The sequence below is a fragment of the Echiichthys vipera genome (genome assembly GCF_963691815.1).
Source record: "Echiichthys vipera genome assembly, chromosome: 1".
NCBI classification, from domain to species: domain Eukaryota; kingdom Metazoa; phylum Chordata; class Actinopteri; order Perciformes; family Trachinidae; genus Echiichthys; species Echiichthys vipera.
This window is the reverse complement of record NC_139826.1, coordinates 13,822,066-13,840,299: the sequence shown is the minus strand read 5'-3', so window position 1 is coordinate 13,840,299 and position 18,234 is coordinate 13,822,066. Positions and strand designations below refer to the sequence as shown.

Below are 18,234 nucleotides of genomic sequence, written 5' to 3'. Positions count from 1 at the left end.
TCATAAATTTTCCCCCAAATTCTGATTTCCAATATCTTAAAGAACAGAAGAGAGCCTGCTTTCATTGACATCAGTGTTGAGATTTGTATCACTTGGTGAACGCATAATGTTGCATTTTGTGTCCAGCTGCTGTCTTTATTGGCCTGTGTTTTATTGTGGAAAGGGTTTCACACATTGTCAATGGTGTTTTTATTCTCTCATCTGCTAGTTTTCCAAACGCTACATGGAGTGTTTGCTCTGTTAAGTGTGGACGAGGCCAACAATAATGTACAGAACAAGCTATTTTTCTTTTTTTGCAGCAGCATATTGTTGACAGCATTATGTTGTTGCCAGCTATTTCAGATTTGACAATAAAGGCAACACGTTGGGGAATATTACAAAATTAATTTACATTTTAAAAAGCCTTTATTGATTAGGGAGTGGGTTTCAGCTTGTTAGTGTTTTACCGTACAAACACGGACAGACGGCACACCTACACACACACACACACGCAGAGCTGACTAAGGAGGGCACATCTGGCCACTGTGTACTCAAGATAAGGACTTATTTGCAGATTTACGATGACAATCAAAATATCTGCTTAGATGTCTGCTGTGACTGCTGACAATACTGCAATCAAAATGCAAATGAGAAGGTAGAGGGACATAAATAAATATCCTATCAGATTCATATTCACAATCAAGGCGTTATTTAGGATGATTTCCTTTACTCTGTTATTAGCTGTTATCTTTTCATTAAAATCAGAATTGCTAATGCTGGGGTTTCATTGACGTAACTGTCATTGTTCTTGTGTTCCATTGAGTCAAAAGCACAATTGCTGTTAATCCAGTTATTGCTATAATATGTGATGGAATAAGACATTTAGTAGGCTGTTAAATGTGATGTGATCAAGTTTAACTGTAGTCATCAGTGCATTTTTTAATGCACTGTATCCAAAGGCCATTCAAATGAAATCACCATATTCCAAACAAATGGCAGAATGGGCCATTGCTCTAAGTCAAAAGTACATCATTGGGATTGGGCAAAAGTGTTATTATACAGATGGCCACGACTAATGAGCTCAGTGTGTGCATCTTTGATGTTCGCAGCGAGCAGAGAGGAAACTGCAAGCCATCATGTGCTCAGTAATGAAGATGACAATAGCACTTGGAACATGGCGGGTTGCAGATATGTAAATCACAGTCATTTGATCACAGGCTTGTTTATTGCAGCTTTTATTTGCAAGAAAACGGAAAGCTTCCATATTTGAAGCACAATACGTCTCCAATTTCTCTCCCACCTTCGCCTCACCTCTCACAGAACCTTCCTCGCACATGTAAATATAAATCCACTCTCACTTCATAGATTGTATTTATGATAAGCAGTAGACATGGCATATGAGAAAAGAAATGGATTGTAGATCCAATATGTTTCTGTCTGAAATGGTGTTATAATATTGTTTTTGAAGACGGGCGTTCATAAGGTTCTTTCAATAAAGCCAGGTGTGTGGGTTTATGATGTGTTGATGTTGGGAGAGATTGAGTTTGTGCTGCTGAATACCAGATGGATGTACCCAGGGAGAACAAATCACCTTTTCTGTTGTGTTCACGTCCCCTCCTCTGTTCCATGTCAGCTCTGCTGGCTCTCTGATCAGTCTTCCCTCTGGGGAGCTGGCAGTCCTAGTAAATTCATCCTCACAACAATCAATGTAAACATGTTGCATGCACCTTCTCTGAAACTCTTTCAAGAATTTAATGTTTTACCAGGAAAGTTTTTTCAAAATGTCATGACATTGTACCCTGGATAGTAGAAGGGAGGAGACCTGTCCAGAGCCCTTAAGCTTCATACCTTCAGCAAGTTAATTTATGGAGTTGATTATATAGACGTATTTTTTTCCCACTCTGGCAGTCAAAAAATGATCTATGGAAGGTGTTACAACTGTAAAGTATCATTACACTTAAGCATACAGGCTTGTGGCTGCCTCAGACCAAACTGACATGCAGGTGCATGCATACAAACTGTGACTCAAACAGTCTTTTTATTGTGGCATTTGAAGTTATGTACCACAGCGCAGGAAAACTCCACTGTTCCCCTCCAGGGACTGGGCAGTCAAAAGCTGTGTCACAGATTTCCATACAATAGTTTTGAAATGAATCAACTGAGCTGTGTGGCCATCTATTACTGCCTTATAAAACTAGCTCCTCGGGTGTCAAGATAATTTATCATGGCCTGTAATAGAGACATTTAAGACCCAGGACATAGTGACATGTGATCGGCCACATAACAATCCGCACAATCCAATGACCTGATTTCCTCTCTGGTACAGAGATACAGCTACATGAGCTTTGTGCACTGGGCAGCAGGGTGTCATAGTGATGATAAAGACATCCCTGAGCTGGAGAAATGAGGTGCAAGTCCATGCAGCCAGAATCTCAAAGGCATTATGAAAGCAGAGGGAAATCAATGTAATATTAAAATTGATTATGATTTTCTAAACATGCCTGCTTTGCTTTTGCATCAATTCCTTTACAGAATGTTGGACCAGGCCATCTTCGCCAGTATGCACCCAACCCAGCCATGGTGATGAAGTCCATCATCAGCATGAACAGCCCCAATGGGATGTTATCACGGAATCAGCTGACCACCATCAACCAATCCCAACTCAACGCACAGCTGAGCCTAAACATGGCGGGACCCAACATCACCCATACTTCCCCATCACCACCTGCCAGCAAATCTGCCACACCGTCTCCCTCCAGCTCCATCAACGAAGATGACCAGGACGAAGGCAACAGGGTGAGCAAAAGTTATAAATAATTTAAATAACTGTATTGAATGGTAATCGTAGGAAATTAATCTGGCGATGTAAAAGCTATTTTTGTAAATTTCTGCATCTGACTGGATCTTTGCAGGTCATCGGAGAGAAGCGACCAGCCCCTATAGATCCCACAAAGAAGCCCAAGACTCCTAAGAAGAAGAAGAAGAAGGATCCCAATGAGCCTCAGAAGCCGGTGTCGGCTTACGCCCTGTTCTTCAGAGACACCCAGGCCGCTATTAAGGGACAGAATCCCAACGCCACCTTTGGAGAGGTGTCCAAGATTGTGGCCTCCATGTGGGACGGTCTGGGAGAGGAGCAGAAGCAGGTACTACAAAGTTGAATTATGCAGACGTGTGAACTGAGTATTTGTCTTTTTATTTGAATCTCTTTTAGCTCATTGGCTAATCTTCCATAACCTGACTCTCGCCAGATGACTTTCGTTCCGCCTTGCTTCCGTCTTGACTCCGCCTAGCTCCACTCAACCATCTGGATTCGCTCCAAAGGAAAGTGATTTCAGGGTCTGCAAAAAATGGTCAGGCCAATCAGGACCGCTTGGCGGGTTTTTATAGATGTGACGTAGCGGAGAATGACTGTGGCGGCTCGCATCGAGGAAGCAGATGTCAACATCGATGCTGCTATTCCATCCGTGTTGTCCAATCTAATATTTCTAATCTAATCTAATTTAATATATGAATATTTCTTCTTTAAAAGAACACCAGAGAACGGCTCTGAAGGCTTTTATTGGTGGAAACGATGTCACCTGTTCTGTTTGGCTTTTCCCTGCGTCGCTCTCCTCAGCGTCAGGGGTTGGTTTCGATGTGAGTGGTTGAAGTAGCACAAGGGGATAAGGGGTTTATCCAATCATATGCAAGGATTTTTTACAAGGCCCAGCCTCCTGAAATCGCTTCCTCGAGCGGTCCCAGATGGATGAGGGAGGAGGGATGAGGGAAGCAAGGTGGAACGAAATTCAACTGGCGAGAGTCAGGTTAAATACTATGTACAATAAAGAGTGCACATTAAAAAATACACACATATTCATCTGCATGTGCTCACAGACAACAGCAATATTCCAAAACTACTTTAAGAACAATAGTGTGATGATAACTACATTAAAAAGCTACAATCAATAATCCAACTGCTATACTATTCTTGAGTGAGTGACAGTCTTCCCATTTCAGTTTTTTTATTTGGTAGTACATATTGATTTTTTTTATCTTTTATTCTTAAATTATAAGCAGTTTGCAGTTTGTCTTTGAAACTAACTGGCTTTTTAAACTCTTGATTTTTTAAATCAGTGCAAGAAAATGTTGTCTCACATGATCCACCACTGTGGACCAGTCCATTATAATATGTAGTTTACTCATCCCTTTTTCACATCAACACCATTCTTGCTGCCTTGTTTAGTGTTAGCTGCAGTCTCTTTGAGCTGCATTGCCCCACACTGCACAGCAATAACTAAGGTTACTGTAGATCACACTATAACATATTACCTCTTAAGAATGTTTTTGGATAAAGACTTTTCAGTTCGTCCAGCCATTTCTGCCATTTTTTTTCTTTTTTTAGAATTATCTGTAATGTGATTTGTCCATGAGCGAATGTTTTGTATTTTTACTCTATAATTTGAATACCATTTAACCATTTATTTTGAGTAATGTACTCTCCATTGTAATAGGGATCATGTCTAATTAATAAGAAGCTTTATTCACTCGTACCTTTGTGTCATCACAGGTTTACAAAAGCAAAACAGAAGCTGCCAAGAAAGAATATCTAAAAGCCCTTGCCGCATACCGTGCTAGCCTGGTTTCCAAGGTGAGAAATCTGTTCCTCCCTTTCACCTGAAAAATGTGTGAATTTGACAGAAAAGTTAATTCAATTTCTTATAATTCCCTCTATAGCACTGTGAAGTTGTAGAAAATGTAATGCCAAAAACAACTTGATGTCTAGAAATGATACGGTATACCTAGAAATTGTAAATGGTATTCTTCAGTGGGGCCAACTGTAGCTTAGTACATAACTTAAGATCTCTTTTTTACATCCAGGCTGCAGCAGAATCAGCCGAGGCCCAGACTATCCGCTCAGTACAGCAGACCCTGGCCTCCACCAGCCTTTCCCCAGGCCTGGTGCTGCCTTCACCCCTCAACCAGCACCCCTCCATGTCAGCAGCTTCCCAGGCCCTCCAACAAGCTCTCCCACGGGCCATTGCCCCAAAACCTCTGCAGATGAGACTAGGGGGCAATCAGATCGTGACCTCAGTTACAGTCTCCCACCAAAACATGTCCTCCGGGATGCCACCGCAGCTGCTCGGCCAGATGGGTGCCGGAGGGGGCATGGTGGCGGGTGCCCAGTCCACAGCGGTGTCTCAGATGAGCCCACCGATGCAACCGGTGCAACAACATGCGATGCAGCAACTCCAGCAGCAGCAACAGATGCAGCAGCACCTCCAGCACCATCAGATGCAGCAGCAGCAGATGCATCACCAGCAGATTCAGCAGCAGATGCAGCATCAGCATTTCCAACACCACCTCCAGCAACAGCTGCAGCAGCACCACATGCAGCAGCAGCAGCAACAACAACAGCAGCAACACCAACACCAACACCAACACCAACAACAACAGCAGCAGCAGCAGCAACAACAACAGCAGCAACAGCAGATGCAGTTGCAGCACATGCAGATGCAGCATCAGCTGCATCAGCAGCAGATTCAACATCTCCAGCAGCAGCAGCAACAGCAGCACCAGTCCCAGTGTTCCCCACCCCAGCACTCTCCTGGTACACCCCATTCAGTGGGAGGCTCTGCATCGCTCGGAAGCCCCCAGCCGGCCCCACAGCAACAGCCACACCCCTCCCAAATCCAGGCCCATGCCCAGGTCCTGTCTCAAGTCAGCATTTACTGAGCCAAATTGAAATCCTATCTCAAAGAACAGGAATAGAATAAAAGCATCATTCCATGTTGCTTTTCTAAGTTGCACTTAAGAAGTGTGTAAGATTTAGAATGTTATACTAAGAACTTGTCCATTGTTATAGACGGATATGCACATGCGTGTACAGGAGGTAAACATGTTAACTTGTCTATAAAATAGGCTGAGCTGTGACAGAAGCCTGTTAGGGCGAGCGCCCAGTGATTGTTTATTTGTTTGTTTGTGAGGTCTTTCAGTTGTCAATTTAAACTGACTGGGCACACAATATGTTGAAAGACATGTCTTTCATTGTTTTATTTAACAATAAAGCTTTATTTATGAGGCCAGAGTTGTCTGTTCAGCGCAGCAAAAGGACATTTTCAATGTGTTTCAACAAGAGGATTTCTATCAGCTCTTGTCTGGACTGAGTGACTCACAGGATCCTTGCTGGAAACCAGTAACCCACACATCAATCTTTGTTCCCACACTGGCCAGTATATCGCGAGACTTTCTTTCCAACCTCTCTCTTTCTCCCATGGCTCTTCTTCATTTTGCAGATGTAACTGTTCAACAATGGCGTGGAGGAAATGGTTGATCAGATCATCACATGCCGGTGGCCCAGTGATATTTGAACACATTTGAATCATGCCTATAGTGCAGTCCTTAAAAATAAGGGGAAGAGAAAATACAAAAACTCTAGGGACACAGATCTCTGGATGAATGAATTTACAGACTGAGACAGAAACTGCCATAGATCATTTATTTCATCACATCATCAACGTGTAGCTGTAATCTGCTGTACATGTTTTGTAGAGTGGGGAGAGACAAGACCTCCTGTATCCAGTAATCCAACCCTCCAGATGATTTGCCCAAAAGTGTGTAACTGGCACCCCCCCAAAAAAAATCTTCTTTAATCTATTTGTTTTTACTTCAGATGTTTAACAATTAAATTATGTTTTTATTTTGTGTAACAAAGGGGATATTTTATGGTAAATACAAATGTCCGGATCAAGGCAGATGGTTTGGGGATTGATGTATTTTTACTCTGCTCCTTGATACGTCATTGTTTTAAAAAAGGAAAAAAAAAAAGAAAACTAGCAGAGCCAGTTTGTTGCACTGCCAAAGCCAACTGAAAAGGCATCGGAGGTATTTTTGCCAGCTGTACAGAAGTCCCTGGGGAAAAAAAAGAAAATGTTGTACATTTTTCATATCACCTGTTGTAAAGTTTTAATATGTGAGGCTTTAATTAAAACATTGTTAAACGACCTGTGGATTGCTATATCACATAGTGCATTTCTGCTCTTTTATACTTTTTTATGAGTTACAATAGCAGCGATTCATTTTGTTTGTATTTTGCTTACAAACCAACTGCTTTTGAAAACTGTCCATAGAATAAATGCATTCGGTATGGAGTTCTTGAAAGATTTGTTGTCAGCTCACATTAGGAAAAGTAATTTAATGTTTGAGATTTTACTCGGCCATGAAGACGAATCCAGAGACATTCCATCACTAACATGATAGTAGCCATAATTTTGTATGAAGTATTATATATTTCTTTGTGTCTCTGTTCAAAAATTAAACTATCAATCATAAATATTTATTTGAAAGAATTGGTTTATTTCAAAATATTTATCAGCCATAATTTCTATGAGGTATTTCTTCACATCTCTTTGTTAGCTATTGAAAATGAACTGATAAATATCCATATCACTCAGTTCTTTATGAGATATTAAAAAATAAATTTGTATGTTTTCTATGGAGTAATTCTATGAGAAAAAGATATTTTGCGGTGGTATCTGAGCATTCATGTTGGCGTGTTTATGTTTGCTGTTACTCTGTGATTTGAATGAAAGTCCATTGTAACTGTGTGTAAAAACAGTGTTGATACTGGACAAGGTCAGCATCTAACTGGTACTTGTCTCAATAACAGCCCCCTTCTCACCCACCAGTGCATTGGATTCTGCCTCTTGCTTACTCCCTTCAAAATCGCTTCATTTCCAAGACATCCCCAGGGGTTTGCTGAGCTCCCTTGAATAAATGGTGAGCGGGGGAGGGAAGGCAGGCAAACAATAATTATCATATCTTCACAATAGGCTGTGAATCCACTGGCCCAGAGGATGGCCTTTTTTTTCTTCCCAAAAGCAGCTGACGCATTACAGGCATGGGTTAATGTTAGTTACAAATTAGGAGAGAGAATCTGCTCCTGTGCTTCTGTGATAGCGGCTTGATACAATTTTCAAATTTTGGTTTGTTTTCAATTAGTTAGTTTTAGGAAAGCATTTGTAATTTGGGCCGAGGCCCCCACGGTTGCTGCTGCTGCCGCCGCTGCTGCTGCTGCGGTGATTGGCTCTTCAGCTCAGTATGGAAACGATGCCCATTTCTCTGCCGTGATTAATTGCAGCATCTGTCCTGTCAGAAGCCCGAGTGAAGAGGTCTGCAGGAAAACTGCAAATAAGCGTTGGCAACAGTCTTAAAGTGCTTATGATGAAATGAAAATTAAAAACAGCAAGTGCTGTGCATGACCTGAATCTCAACACAGGGGGAGAAGAGGAGAATGTGAGCGCAGGTGTCCATGGATACCAAACACATGCTTTAAAAACACACGGTAATGAGGCTCTGGGAAATCGCTGTTATTATTCTGAACAGATTCACAGCAGAACCCATTAATAATGCATGGGGCTCCTTGTTATTCCATAACCCTTCAGTACTGCGGTCACTTTGTGTACAAATATCTCACAGCCAGGGTTGGAGTTATGGGACTCTGCAATAAAAAGGTTACAGATATTTTCAAAACACTGCTATGCACACACACATAATTTACAAGGACCATGCACTGTTCCTCCTATAATCGGGATTGGTTTAATTTGATTGGGTGAACAAATACATTTCACCTGCTTTATGCTGTAAACTTTGTTGTATGCGTTAGAATTTTTTGCAAAATATTATTATAGAAGCATGAAGCAATCAATCTCACCCATGCTCTTTTCCCTTCCTGTCCTCATTAAGATGTGCTGATGAAATGCATGAAGGGCACTATGACATTAATATGTCATTTGAGTAATGCAATCATGAGGTGACCTAATTGTCCTCCTCTTCCCCACTGGGGTCAGTTGCTCGGCACTGTGCCGAGGATGACGAAGGAGTCAGATGTGGAAGCTGAGGGATTCTGTATTTTAATGATTTATTTGGCTCTTTTGTTGTTTTCCCGTTCATCGCACAGATACAATGTGAACATAACAAAAGCCCTGCTGACACTGACCATCTGACCATCAGACCCACGCTGCAGCCAATCTCAGTCTGGGCTCAGGTCGCAGATGGAGGACCTGCCACTCTGATACTAAACTTTGTTTACTTAAAAAAAAAAAAAAAACAGGCCTTTTTTTTCTGATAAGACCTGATCTAGGGAGATGCATATAGACAGCTGACCCTACAAGTCCACTGCCAACCCTTGTTTACAGGGCAGAACTAGGCCTCCAGTCAAATGGCCAACTCTGTTTAAGGAATTCTTGACCTTGCGATGATGTGCTTTGTGAAGAGAACTATCGACCTCCGAGATGAATAGTGAACTTTGTTTGGGGGGTTGTTGGCTGGCTGGACTGTTGACATCCATGACCAATGGTAACGTTTGTTTAGAGAACTTTTGACCTGCCAGACTAAAGGGACGCCATAGATGATTCCTCAGAGCAAAGTTAGTGGTATATTCAGGGGGGTAGTATAAATATTATGATACCCTCGCATAACCTTTCAGATAGTCTTTGCTAAATCTTTGAATTTAATTATATTTATAATTCATTTGGTGAGTTCATTCTTCACATGAATTCTAATTAAATGAAAAAAAAAGTTAACAGCGCTAATTTCTTTATGTATCATGAGGAAAAAAATACCAACAATTAATACAAATGTGCTATTCTGCAGAATAATACCAGCCCAAGCACAAATAATCACATACACACTATTTTGTTCCCTGGCCATCTTTTTCATCTCTCACAGCCACGTGCATGCACACGCAACATGCAAACTCACACATACACACATTTTCCATCCTTGGATTTCTGCTAAATGATGTTGCCTTGGTGACGCAGTGATTCAGCCACTAGGCCTGGCCCCCTCTTTTGTAGAGCTCTGTTATGGTAAGTCTGATCTGCCAGTCTTTTGACCTGGTGTCAGCTTGTGCACTGCTCTACCATCACAGCTCTGAAACAACCTTTCTAATAAAACCAGATAATGCAGTTGGCAAGTTTACTATAGAGCTAATAAAAGGATTATCTTATACGTTTCATATTTCCAGAGTGTGGAAGTTAATGACTGTAAATAAGCCTATTTCCTGTAAATGATTGTTATGTTAAAGCACAACATCTGATTTTTTTGCAATGAAGGAAAAAAGTAGATTCGAAAATGTGGGTTTTAAAAGTGTTCTTGTTTCTGTGCGAGTAGTATTGAACAGTCACATATGAGCGGGCTTTGTTTGCATACAGGTAAACAGTCCGTTTGGAGAACATAAGCCGCAGAATGCAATGGCCGGGAAGCAATCGTGGAACTTATCGGCTTCCTTCGGACAATGATTTAGCTTTTTAATAGCTCTTTTATTTATCTGCATTTATATACAGATACCTGTTTAAAAAGATGTCATCTCTCAGTTCCAACATTCTCACGTCTATAGTTGCTAATCGAACCCAGTGCATGCATCTTGGCCTGGATATCTGCTGGCTATCCCAGAAATATCGGCCATTGCTCCCAGAGGCTAAATTGTCGTCTGACCAATTAAGCCCGCCATTGTTTGGAAATGCCTCAAGCACCATTCGATACTTGCAATCGAAAGTATTTTAAATACATTTGTGGGTGTATATTGTGTAGTTGAGGGGTAGATAAGCTAACAACCACCATCATCCTGCTGTCAACGTCATAAAGGTCATGGAATAAAAGCCTAAAGCCCAAAGAAAAACTGTTTATCGGAAGCAGTTTTCACCATAATAATAACAGCAATAGGCACATGAGGAGCTGATTTGTTTCTGAGTATTCGGGTTCACTCAGAATGTGTTGTTGTGCATAGTCAGTATTTTGTCAACCAAACGCATCTGGAGCAGTTATTATGTTGAGTTCTACAGTCGCTCTGAAAAAAATGCACAGCAAGCTGTCAGTGATTTGAGAAAGCTTTCTTTCTTTCTTCTTTATTGTGATATGTCATTATGCCCCAGAGGTTGACAGATGTCCCTGCATTGTATGGAAACGATAGAAAGTCTCTTTTTATTTGGACTTGCTTGGTTTAAGAATGTAAAATCCAGCTTGCCCCCACCCTCCCACTGCCACCGATTTATTTCATCAGTGTTTTATAGGCTTTGTGTTCAGCAGAGGATCCCAACTCTGAAATTGCCTTTTATTGCAACTTACTTAGCCTGTTAATATAGGCTATTACAGAGCCAACATGTTTCTATGGCAACAAAACTGATAAAGTGTACCAGGAGACTAGAGTGATAGATTACACGTGCACACAGTGTCACATCCAATTAACTCAAACTGACTGTACACCACATTATGCCACGACTTGCAGGAAAATCAATAAATATGGACGGTACCCAACAAGGTCCCCCCTCTGTTTCTTTCTTTCATCCTTTACGATGGCAGTGAAGCCAAGACAGATCATGCCACTAGGATGTCCCTGCTGCTACAAGAGGCAGGTGCTGTGTAGACACCATTCAAAACTTGGCCTATTCAGTCCCAACTCCTCTAACGCTCCATTCATGCATAGCAAAACACCATCTGCTCCTGTTTTGCCTGGAGCAATCACAGCTGACCAAAAAAAAAAAAAAGAAAAGAAAAAAATCCATGATAACAGCTGTTGCCAAACAAAAGCCAAACAAAAAGGGGGTAGGAAAAGGTTAGAGACAAGTTCGACACCAAAAATTACTTATTGGAGAGGGCGAAGGAAAACATTTACTCTTGGTAATAGATAAAAAAAAATGGGATGCCATCCAGCAGAGCGACAGGGAAAGGGTTAAATGTGAGGTGTTCAATCTGTAGGCTTGGCAGACTTGAAACAGTACACGATCAGGTGATAATAGATTCAAGCTGAGGATGATTCTTTTACACAGTCAATTCTCGGGGCGCAGAAGCAGAAGCAAATGAGGCATCGAGTCTTCTCACAGTGTATGCATGCAGATGCAGTTGGCCTATAGATACACACAAGCCATCCACTCTTCTCTATACTTTACACACCTGTTGGCATCTGAGGGTTACTATATTTTCTTATGGCAGCAACTAGTGACTATTTGTTTTTATTACTTCATCTGCAGGTTATTTTAGAACATAGCGATATAATGACCATCGCAGTTCCGCAGAGCCCAATTTAACCTATTTAAACTGCTTCCTACAATGGTAGAAGAAGTACTCAGTACCTTTGCTGATGAACTTTACCTTAAGGTTGTCACAATACCAGCATTTTAAACTTCGATTCAATACTATCATAAAAAAAAACCACAATAATCAATATCTCTTTCTATATCATGGCAAAAAGAAAAGATCACCCTTGGTAAACAGTTTTTTCTTCATTTTTAGTTTAACAACCTGCACACAGCACTGGTACAGAAAAAGCTACTAAATACCAACAAAGAGTTTATTTTCTTTCCTGCTGTTTCATTTATGCAGCCTTGGGGTGAACATCTGATTTTGTTTTATTGCTTTGTTACTTTCAATACTATCGTATCATTTTGAAACACATGGTATTGAAAAGTACTGAAAAGTATTGAAGTATTGATACTTTTGACAACTGTACTGTATATGTTGTAATACCATACTATAAAATTACTCAAGCATTAAAATTCTTACTTCAATAAAAGTACAGAAGTTTTACCAGCGACGCGTACTGTAAGTTTCCAAAGTAAAAGTACTCATTAAGCTGAGAAATCACCCATTTTGGATTATTAATATATTATTTAATTGGTTTGTTATTATTCATGCATTACCATATAAACAGTGTTTTGTTGTAAGAATTGTGAGAACAAAATTGATCATATTTTATAAATTGATCATATGTTTTGTATGTCAAATATTAGTATCTGTGAAATAGATTAAAAAAAACACACAATATTACATACAATAGTACTTTGCATTGCTGGGTTGTTATCACAGAAGACTAGGAAAGCCCGCACATGTATTCTTTTCAGAAGCTGTAACCAATTTTTTTTACTTTTTCTAAAAAATTAACTGATCTATTAATCAGCTTATTATTTCAGCTATATCCTTTTTCATGCAGGCACTTTATAAAGTTTACAGTGACATGCTAGCAAAAATACAAGGTAAGGTAAGACTTGATCTCCCATCCAAAACTGCATGGTATATAAACATGTTCTTTAACGTCCTAATACTATGTTTTCAATGTGTATAATCTGAAATATTAATAATTTTAATAAAACTGTACTGACAATAATTTCAGACAGCCAGTAGTGGAAACAATTTGCTTCAGCAAGGCTCATAGTTCCCGCCTTCCCCTGTTTTCTGCTGCATTGTGGTGAGATTGGCACCATCCCTCGACCCTTTGAGGCCTATAGCTTGATCTAATGTATGGCTGCTGACCTGGGGGAGGGGCAGCAAGCGAAGGTGAAAGACCGAACAGCTTGCATGCCTCTAGACCTCAGCTGCCCGTACAGACAGCGAGCTGTTAAACCACTGTTTGAGCTGCATGGACATGTCACAGCATCCATAAACAAAGGCGACAGGAAGTCAAATGCACCTGATATGCAATACGGCGGTTAACAGCAGTCGGAGGAGGAACAAAGTTAAAGTGGAGGAAGAAGGAAAGAAGGGAGGGTTCAGTAAATGATGATGATCTTACCCATTGTCCCCATGGGGATAATTAAGTTTTATCTTATCGTTCCTTATGCTGACTATGAACAGACCTGGATCTAATTGCATTTTGGCATAATTCATAACATTAAAATAATTCCTTAACCTCACAGTACCAGATGGTTGGGTGTGTTTTGCAGCTATGAAACGAGTGCGTTTACACAAGAAGCTTCAGACAATCACAGGAAAATAAATTCTGCATGTTTCTGTGATGTGAATAAATCCCCCAGATGCTGTGACAACACCCAGGAAGGAGCGGTTTAATAAATGCTGGAGATGATTTGCAAATGTTTTTTTTTTCTTTTCGTTGTTGTTTTTTTAACCAATTTGACTATGAAACATGCAAATATCTGGGCTGCACCTTGATGCTGTGAGAGAATCCATAGGCGGAGCTTTTATTCATAAACGGGAGCTCCTGTGGCAGTTGATCAGTCAATTTGCCTAACAAATAACTCTCCAACACATTTTCAGTTGGCTGCACATGATGGCCTCTTTGTTTGTGACACCATTTCAAGCAAACTTGATCCAAAACCAGAATGAAATGAGTCCTAAAAAAAAACTGAGCGATGCTAAGAGAAAGAGCGGACAGCTGCTCTTTAAGGTCACGTCCTGAGCTATGAATTCTGCATCTTACCATGTCTGTGAGCATGCCTGGACAGTGTACAGTAGACTTGTAATGAAGAGGGGAGGGACAGGACAGAAGACAGGCTCCAGCCTCACGCCATTAGAGGTGATTTGTCTGCCAAACTGATCCCAGTCCCAGTAGTTTTTATCAGTTTAATGCCCAGGCTGCGTTCATTATTTTTTTGCTGGGAGGGTCAGCCTCTCTTCAGCAGAACAAGTGTGGGTTGTGTTTCTGTCAAAGAGGGAGGGGGGTTAGTGCTTGACCCGCAAAGCCATTCAGCTCTCAGAGTGATCCATTGTTTGGGTCCTCTCTTTGTTCAGTGCCTGCAGAGACAGAAGGGGCCAGCTAAAGGGGAGGGTAGGAGCAGAGCCGCGGTCTCGTTGGGTGCCAGGGGTCTGCACTCACCCTCAACAGTTCTCACCTACAGTCCTTTTAGTCCTAAAAGGCCATGCAACCTTATTTTTATTTATGTGTGATAGTGTTTTGGCACACAACCATACTAAAGACATTGCACTTCAGACTAGACTACCGGTAAGGATTTGCTAGAGGCAGGTGAAATATTTAAAATACTAGACAACAGCAGGTCAGCTATGGGTTTTTTTGTCTTCTTTTTTATTATTGTGAGGCTACTCAGTGAGTTAGAAAGTGTCAAAGGAGCATTCTGGCCTCACTGTAAAAGCTTCATATAAAAAGCTGGAAAATAAGACAGATTTAAGATAATTAGCATCTGCTCCATCAGACAGATTCCGTATTTTACAGCCTGGTTTGCAATCATGTTCACCCTTGCAGGGTTTAATAAACAGTACCATAAACCATAAACAGTAAATTAAAAAGGTTAATCTGCAGAGATGCAAAAAAGAACTTCTCAGCTATCAATGTGATGGAAAAATGATGGGGTGTTTACAAGCTTTTGGGAGTTTTCTACTCGTCAGGTATTGGCTGTTGAGTGCATATGCTGACGAGTGCATATGCAATATGCTGTGAAGCACTGAGAGGTTGGATGGTGCCTCAGTGGAGAACCCGTTAGTACCACGTTCTCCTGGTGTTTGTATAGGTTTGCTCACACATACACACTATGTACTCGATACATGTATAAAAACACCTGAGTGGAAACACTGGAAATTTGCAAACAAGCTGAAATATCGCAAAGTGTTTATGCTTGGATAAAGTGGTAAAGTTGATGATAAAAAATAATAAATATGAACAAGGTCAATGAAGAGCGCAACATTTCTCATACGAATACATAAAACAAACACAAATGTCATATTCTCATTATGTTTTCTACATTGGTTTTTGTCCTTTGAAGTTTGAGTAGCACTATTTTAATTATGTGGTTATGGTAATGGTTATCTTGTCTAATGTCTTCTACAGTCATTTAGTGGATCTACTATTTACCTACCTTGTTAGTTTATACAAAAACAGTAGCTAAGTTAGACAGAAGACATCAGTACACTCACGGGATCAAGCCAATAAACCAGGAACAAGCAAAAATTTCATTTACACACCATCAGTAGGAGATTAATGGCAGATTATATTTGGAAAAAATATTTGTTATTGTCATTATTATTTGTTGTAAGAGTTTTGAATGTCCAAATCAATTCACATCTATAGATGAGTTCACTGGTTATAGTCTCAAAGGGCTCATGTCAGTCAGCTGTCTCAAATGTTTATTTCCAGCCTAATATTAGCCAGTGTCCCTGCCTGATATGGGTGTGCAGCCAATTATCCTCTGTTTGCACATGAAGTAGTATTCACTCCTTGAATTAGACCTTTCAGTTTGGGCTTTAAGGCCCCGCGTGTCTTAACCAAGTTTACTGCAGCAATACTGACATCAATAGATCAGACACACTGCTGAGGTTCATCCTATTATGTCAGACAAACTTCAGTTGTTGTGGCTCATTTACCCAAAGAGGTTAATAGTAGCTGCAGCTGAGCTATATATAAATAGCCTTCAGTGCTTTCAGTGCTGTCAGGGACTTTGAGCTGAATTAAGAGTAGGCTGGTTAAACTCAAGTAAATAAACTTGTAAGATAAGTATCTCATTTCTCACACCACCTCACTGATACCAAATCAATCACCTAAAGGCCTGGTCACAGCACTACTGTAGTGCTAATCTCTGTACTGTACTTCTTTTGTTGTTGAGTATTGTATTTTTTTTACATTTATTTGTTTTTTATTTGTTTTGTTGTTTTGTTCATTCTTGGATAAGCATTGTATATCTGTTTGCTCTTTATCTTTGTCGTTTTTGCCCTGAGATGATGATGTAACCGTAACAATTCCTGCCAGGATAAATAAAGTATCTTTGTCTAATCTACTTTAATATTGGCAGATCTTACTCCCTTCTGTCATTTTGTTCTCTGCATTGTACATTTTAGCTTTCATTTATTCAAAAAATAGAGCCTCTTTCTTTGGTGGTGAGATGTCTGGTCGCTAAATGCGTCTTGAAGTTTTTCTTTTTTTAAATTTTTTGCTCTTTTGTGAACTTTATTGACACACATTCACTTCTCTACTTCCGGTCTGTCGCCTATATGTTACCCTCTAAAATCTGTCACGTCCCTATTACACTGCCCATACAAAAAGCCTGAAACAGAAGTTGGAATGCAGCATAGATTTCAGTGATGAGCTCCACTGGCAGACCAACCTCTGCTGACTGCTTCACTAACCTTGCGGTGAATTTGCATTTCGAGGGGGAATGTCGCCACAGACCCACAGATTGTAATACTCTGCAAAGAAGCAAGTACAAGTGCTTTCATTAGTGGGTCATGTGATCAATCCTCATTGTTTTAACTCCCTTTCTGATAGATATTAACTTAAAAGACAATTAAATAGATGTTATCATATGGATTATAGCTTTAATCGAAGAGAGAAAACTTGCTAGAAAATTGCTAAATGTAAATTTTACACTCAGACAGAGAAGGGCTAAATAAAACTGGATGGTACAACACAGATAATAAGCTATCGCCTGGCTCCTCAGATAGTTTGTTACACAGAACCATCTGAGAAGTCAACATTTGAAACTGTTTGGAAAAGGGCAATTTTAAAAAATACCTGGCAGGTGATTGGATGTCGGAAGAAAACTGAAAACATCTTTTCCATCAAGAAAATCTCTCAGTGCTGTTCTCTTTTCTCACTGAATAAACACTCTCCAGTTCTGATAAAACTGATGCTATTGCAGCATCTAAGGAACTTATCAGATCATTTCAAACTGATTGTGTTTGATATTTAGGAGTTAAAATATGGATGGTTACGACTGTGGTTGCATCTTTACGTTCACAAAAGCCAATGAGAGATAGGCAGGGAGCGACTGAATGTGTTACCAAGCAACGCTTAACATTATAGCCCTAGTGGCTAATGGCTAGCATACTGCTGTTGACAGATGTTTTTTTGAAATCTCATGTCCAGTTCTCTCTAACAGACAGCCCATCTTGACCGCGTCTCCCCCAATCATTTTTTTCATCCAGACTTCTTTAGTCTTCTGCTTTTCTCTTTTGCCACTGCAAACCGTTATTACTGACGCAACCGCAAGTTGTCACCCCTCATAAGTCTCCATGTCGTTTAAATCTGCTTCCCCCTGAGATCACGTGACAGAGATCACATAAGATGGTGCATTAGTCCCTCTGGTACCGTAATCTTTATCAATATTCTGTATTATGTGATGCACCATTATTTTCAAATATTGTATAGTGGGCATTTTTTAGAGAGAAGAACGTTTTCCTTATGTGTGTGATGTGATCCCGTGATTCTGGCAATTCAACTGCCATGGAAGGTAAAATAAACCAGCGTCCTCCATGGAAATCTCTGGCTGTCTGCTCCCTAAAAGGTCTGTCAAGATGACCACAGTTGAACTAAAAAAAATTGCATGAATTTACTTTGCCCACTGGAATCAGTAATGACTTGAATTCAACTGAAACTATTTTAATAGCCAAATTTTGCCACACCACCATTCCTCCAGTGCTGCCTAACTTGACACTTTGGACAGTTGGGCAACCTTGAACAGCTGATCTAGAGATTCCATGCAAACACACACTGCTGAAATCAGCTTAAGCAGTGGGTGCAGTCAAATGATCGAGCTGCTC

The 18,234-nt window shown here is 40.3% G+C and overlaps 1 protein-coding gene across 1 annotated transcript in view; it reads left to right on the top strand.

The window, feature by feature from the left end:
• Nucleotides 1-5,691, top strand: part of tox3 (TOX high mobility group box family member 3) — a gene marked incomplete at its 3' end in the record, with an annotated part of 42,788 nt that extends 37,097 nt beyond the window's left edge. The window contains exons 4-7 of the mRNA XM_083916356.1: nucleotides 2,512-2,775; nucleotides 2,892-3,122; nucleotides 4,526-4,606; nucleotides 4,837-5,691. Of these exons, the coding sequence (XP_083772482.1) occupies nucleotides 2,512-2,775; nucleotides 2,892-3,122; nucleotides 4,526-4,606; nucleotides 4,837-5,691 (1,431 nt within the window). The remainder of the gene's footprint in view (nucleotides 1-2,511; nucleotides 2,776-2,891; nucleotides 3,123-4,525; nucleotides 4,607-4,836) is intronic.
• Between the last annotated feature and the right edge of the window lie 12,543 nt (nucleotides 5,692-18,234).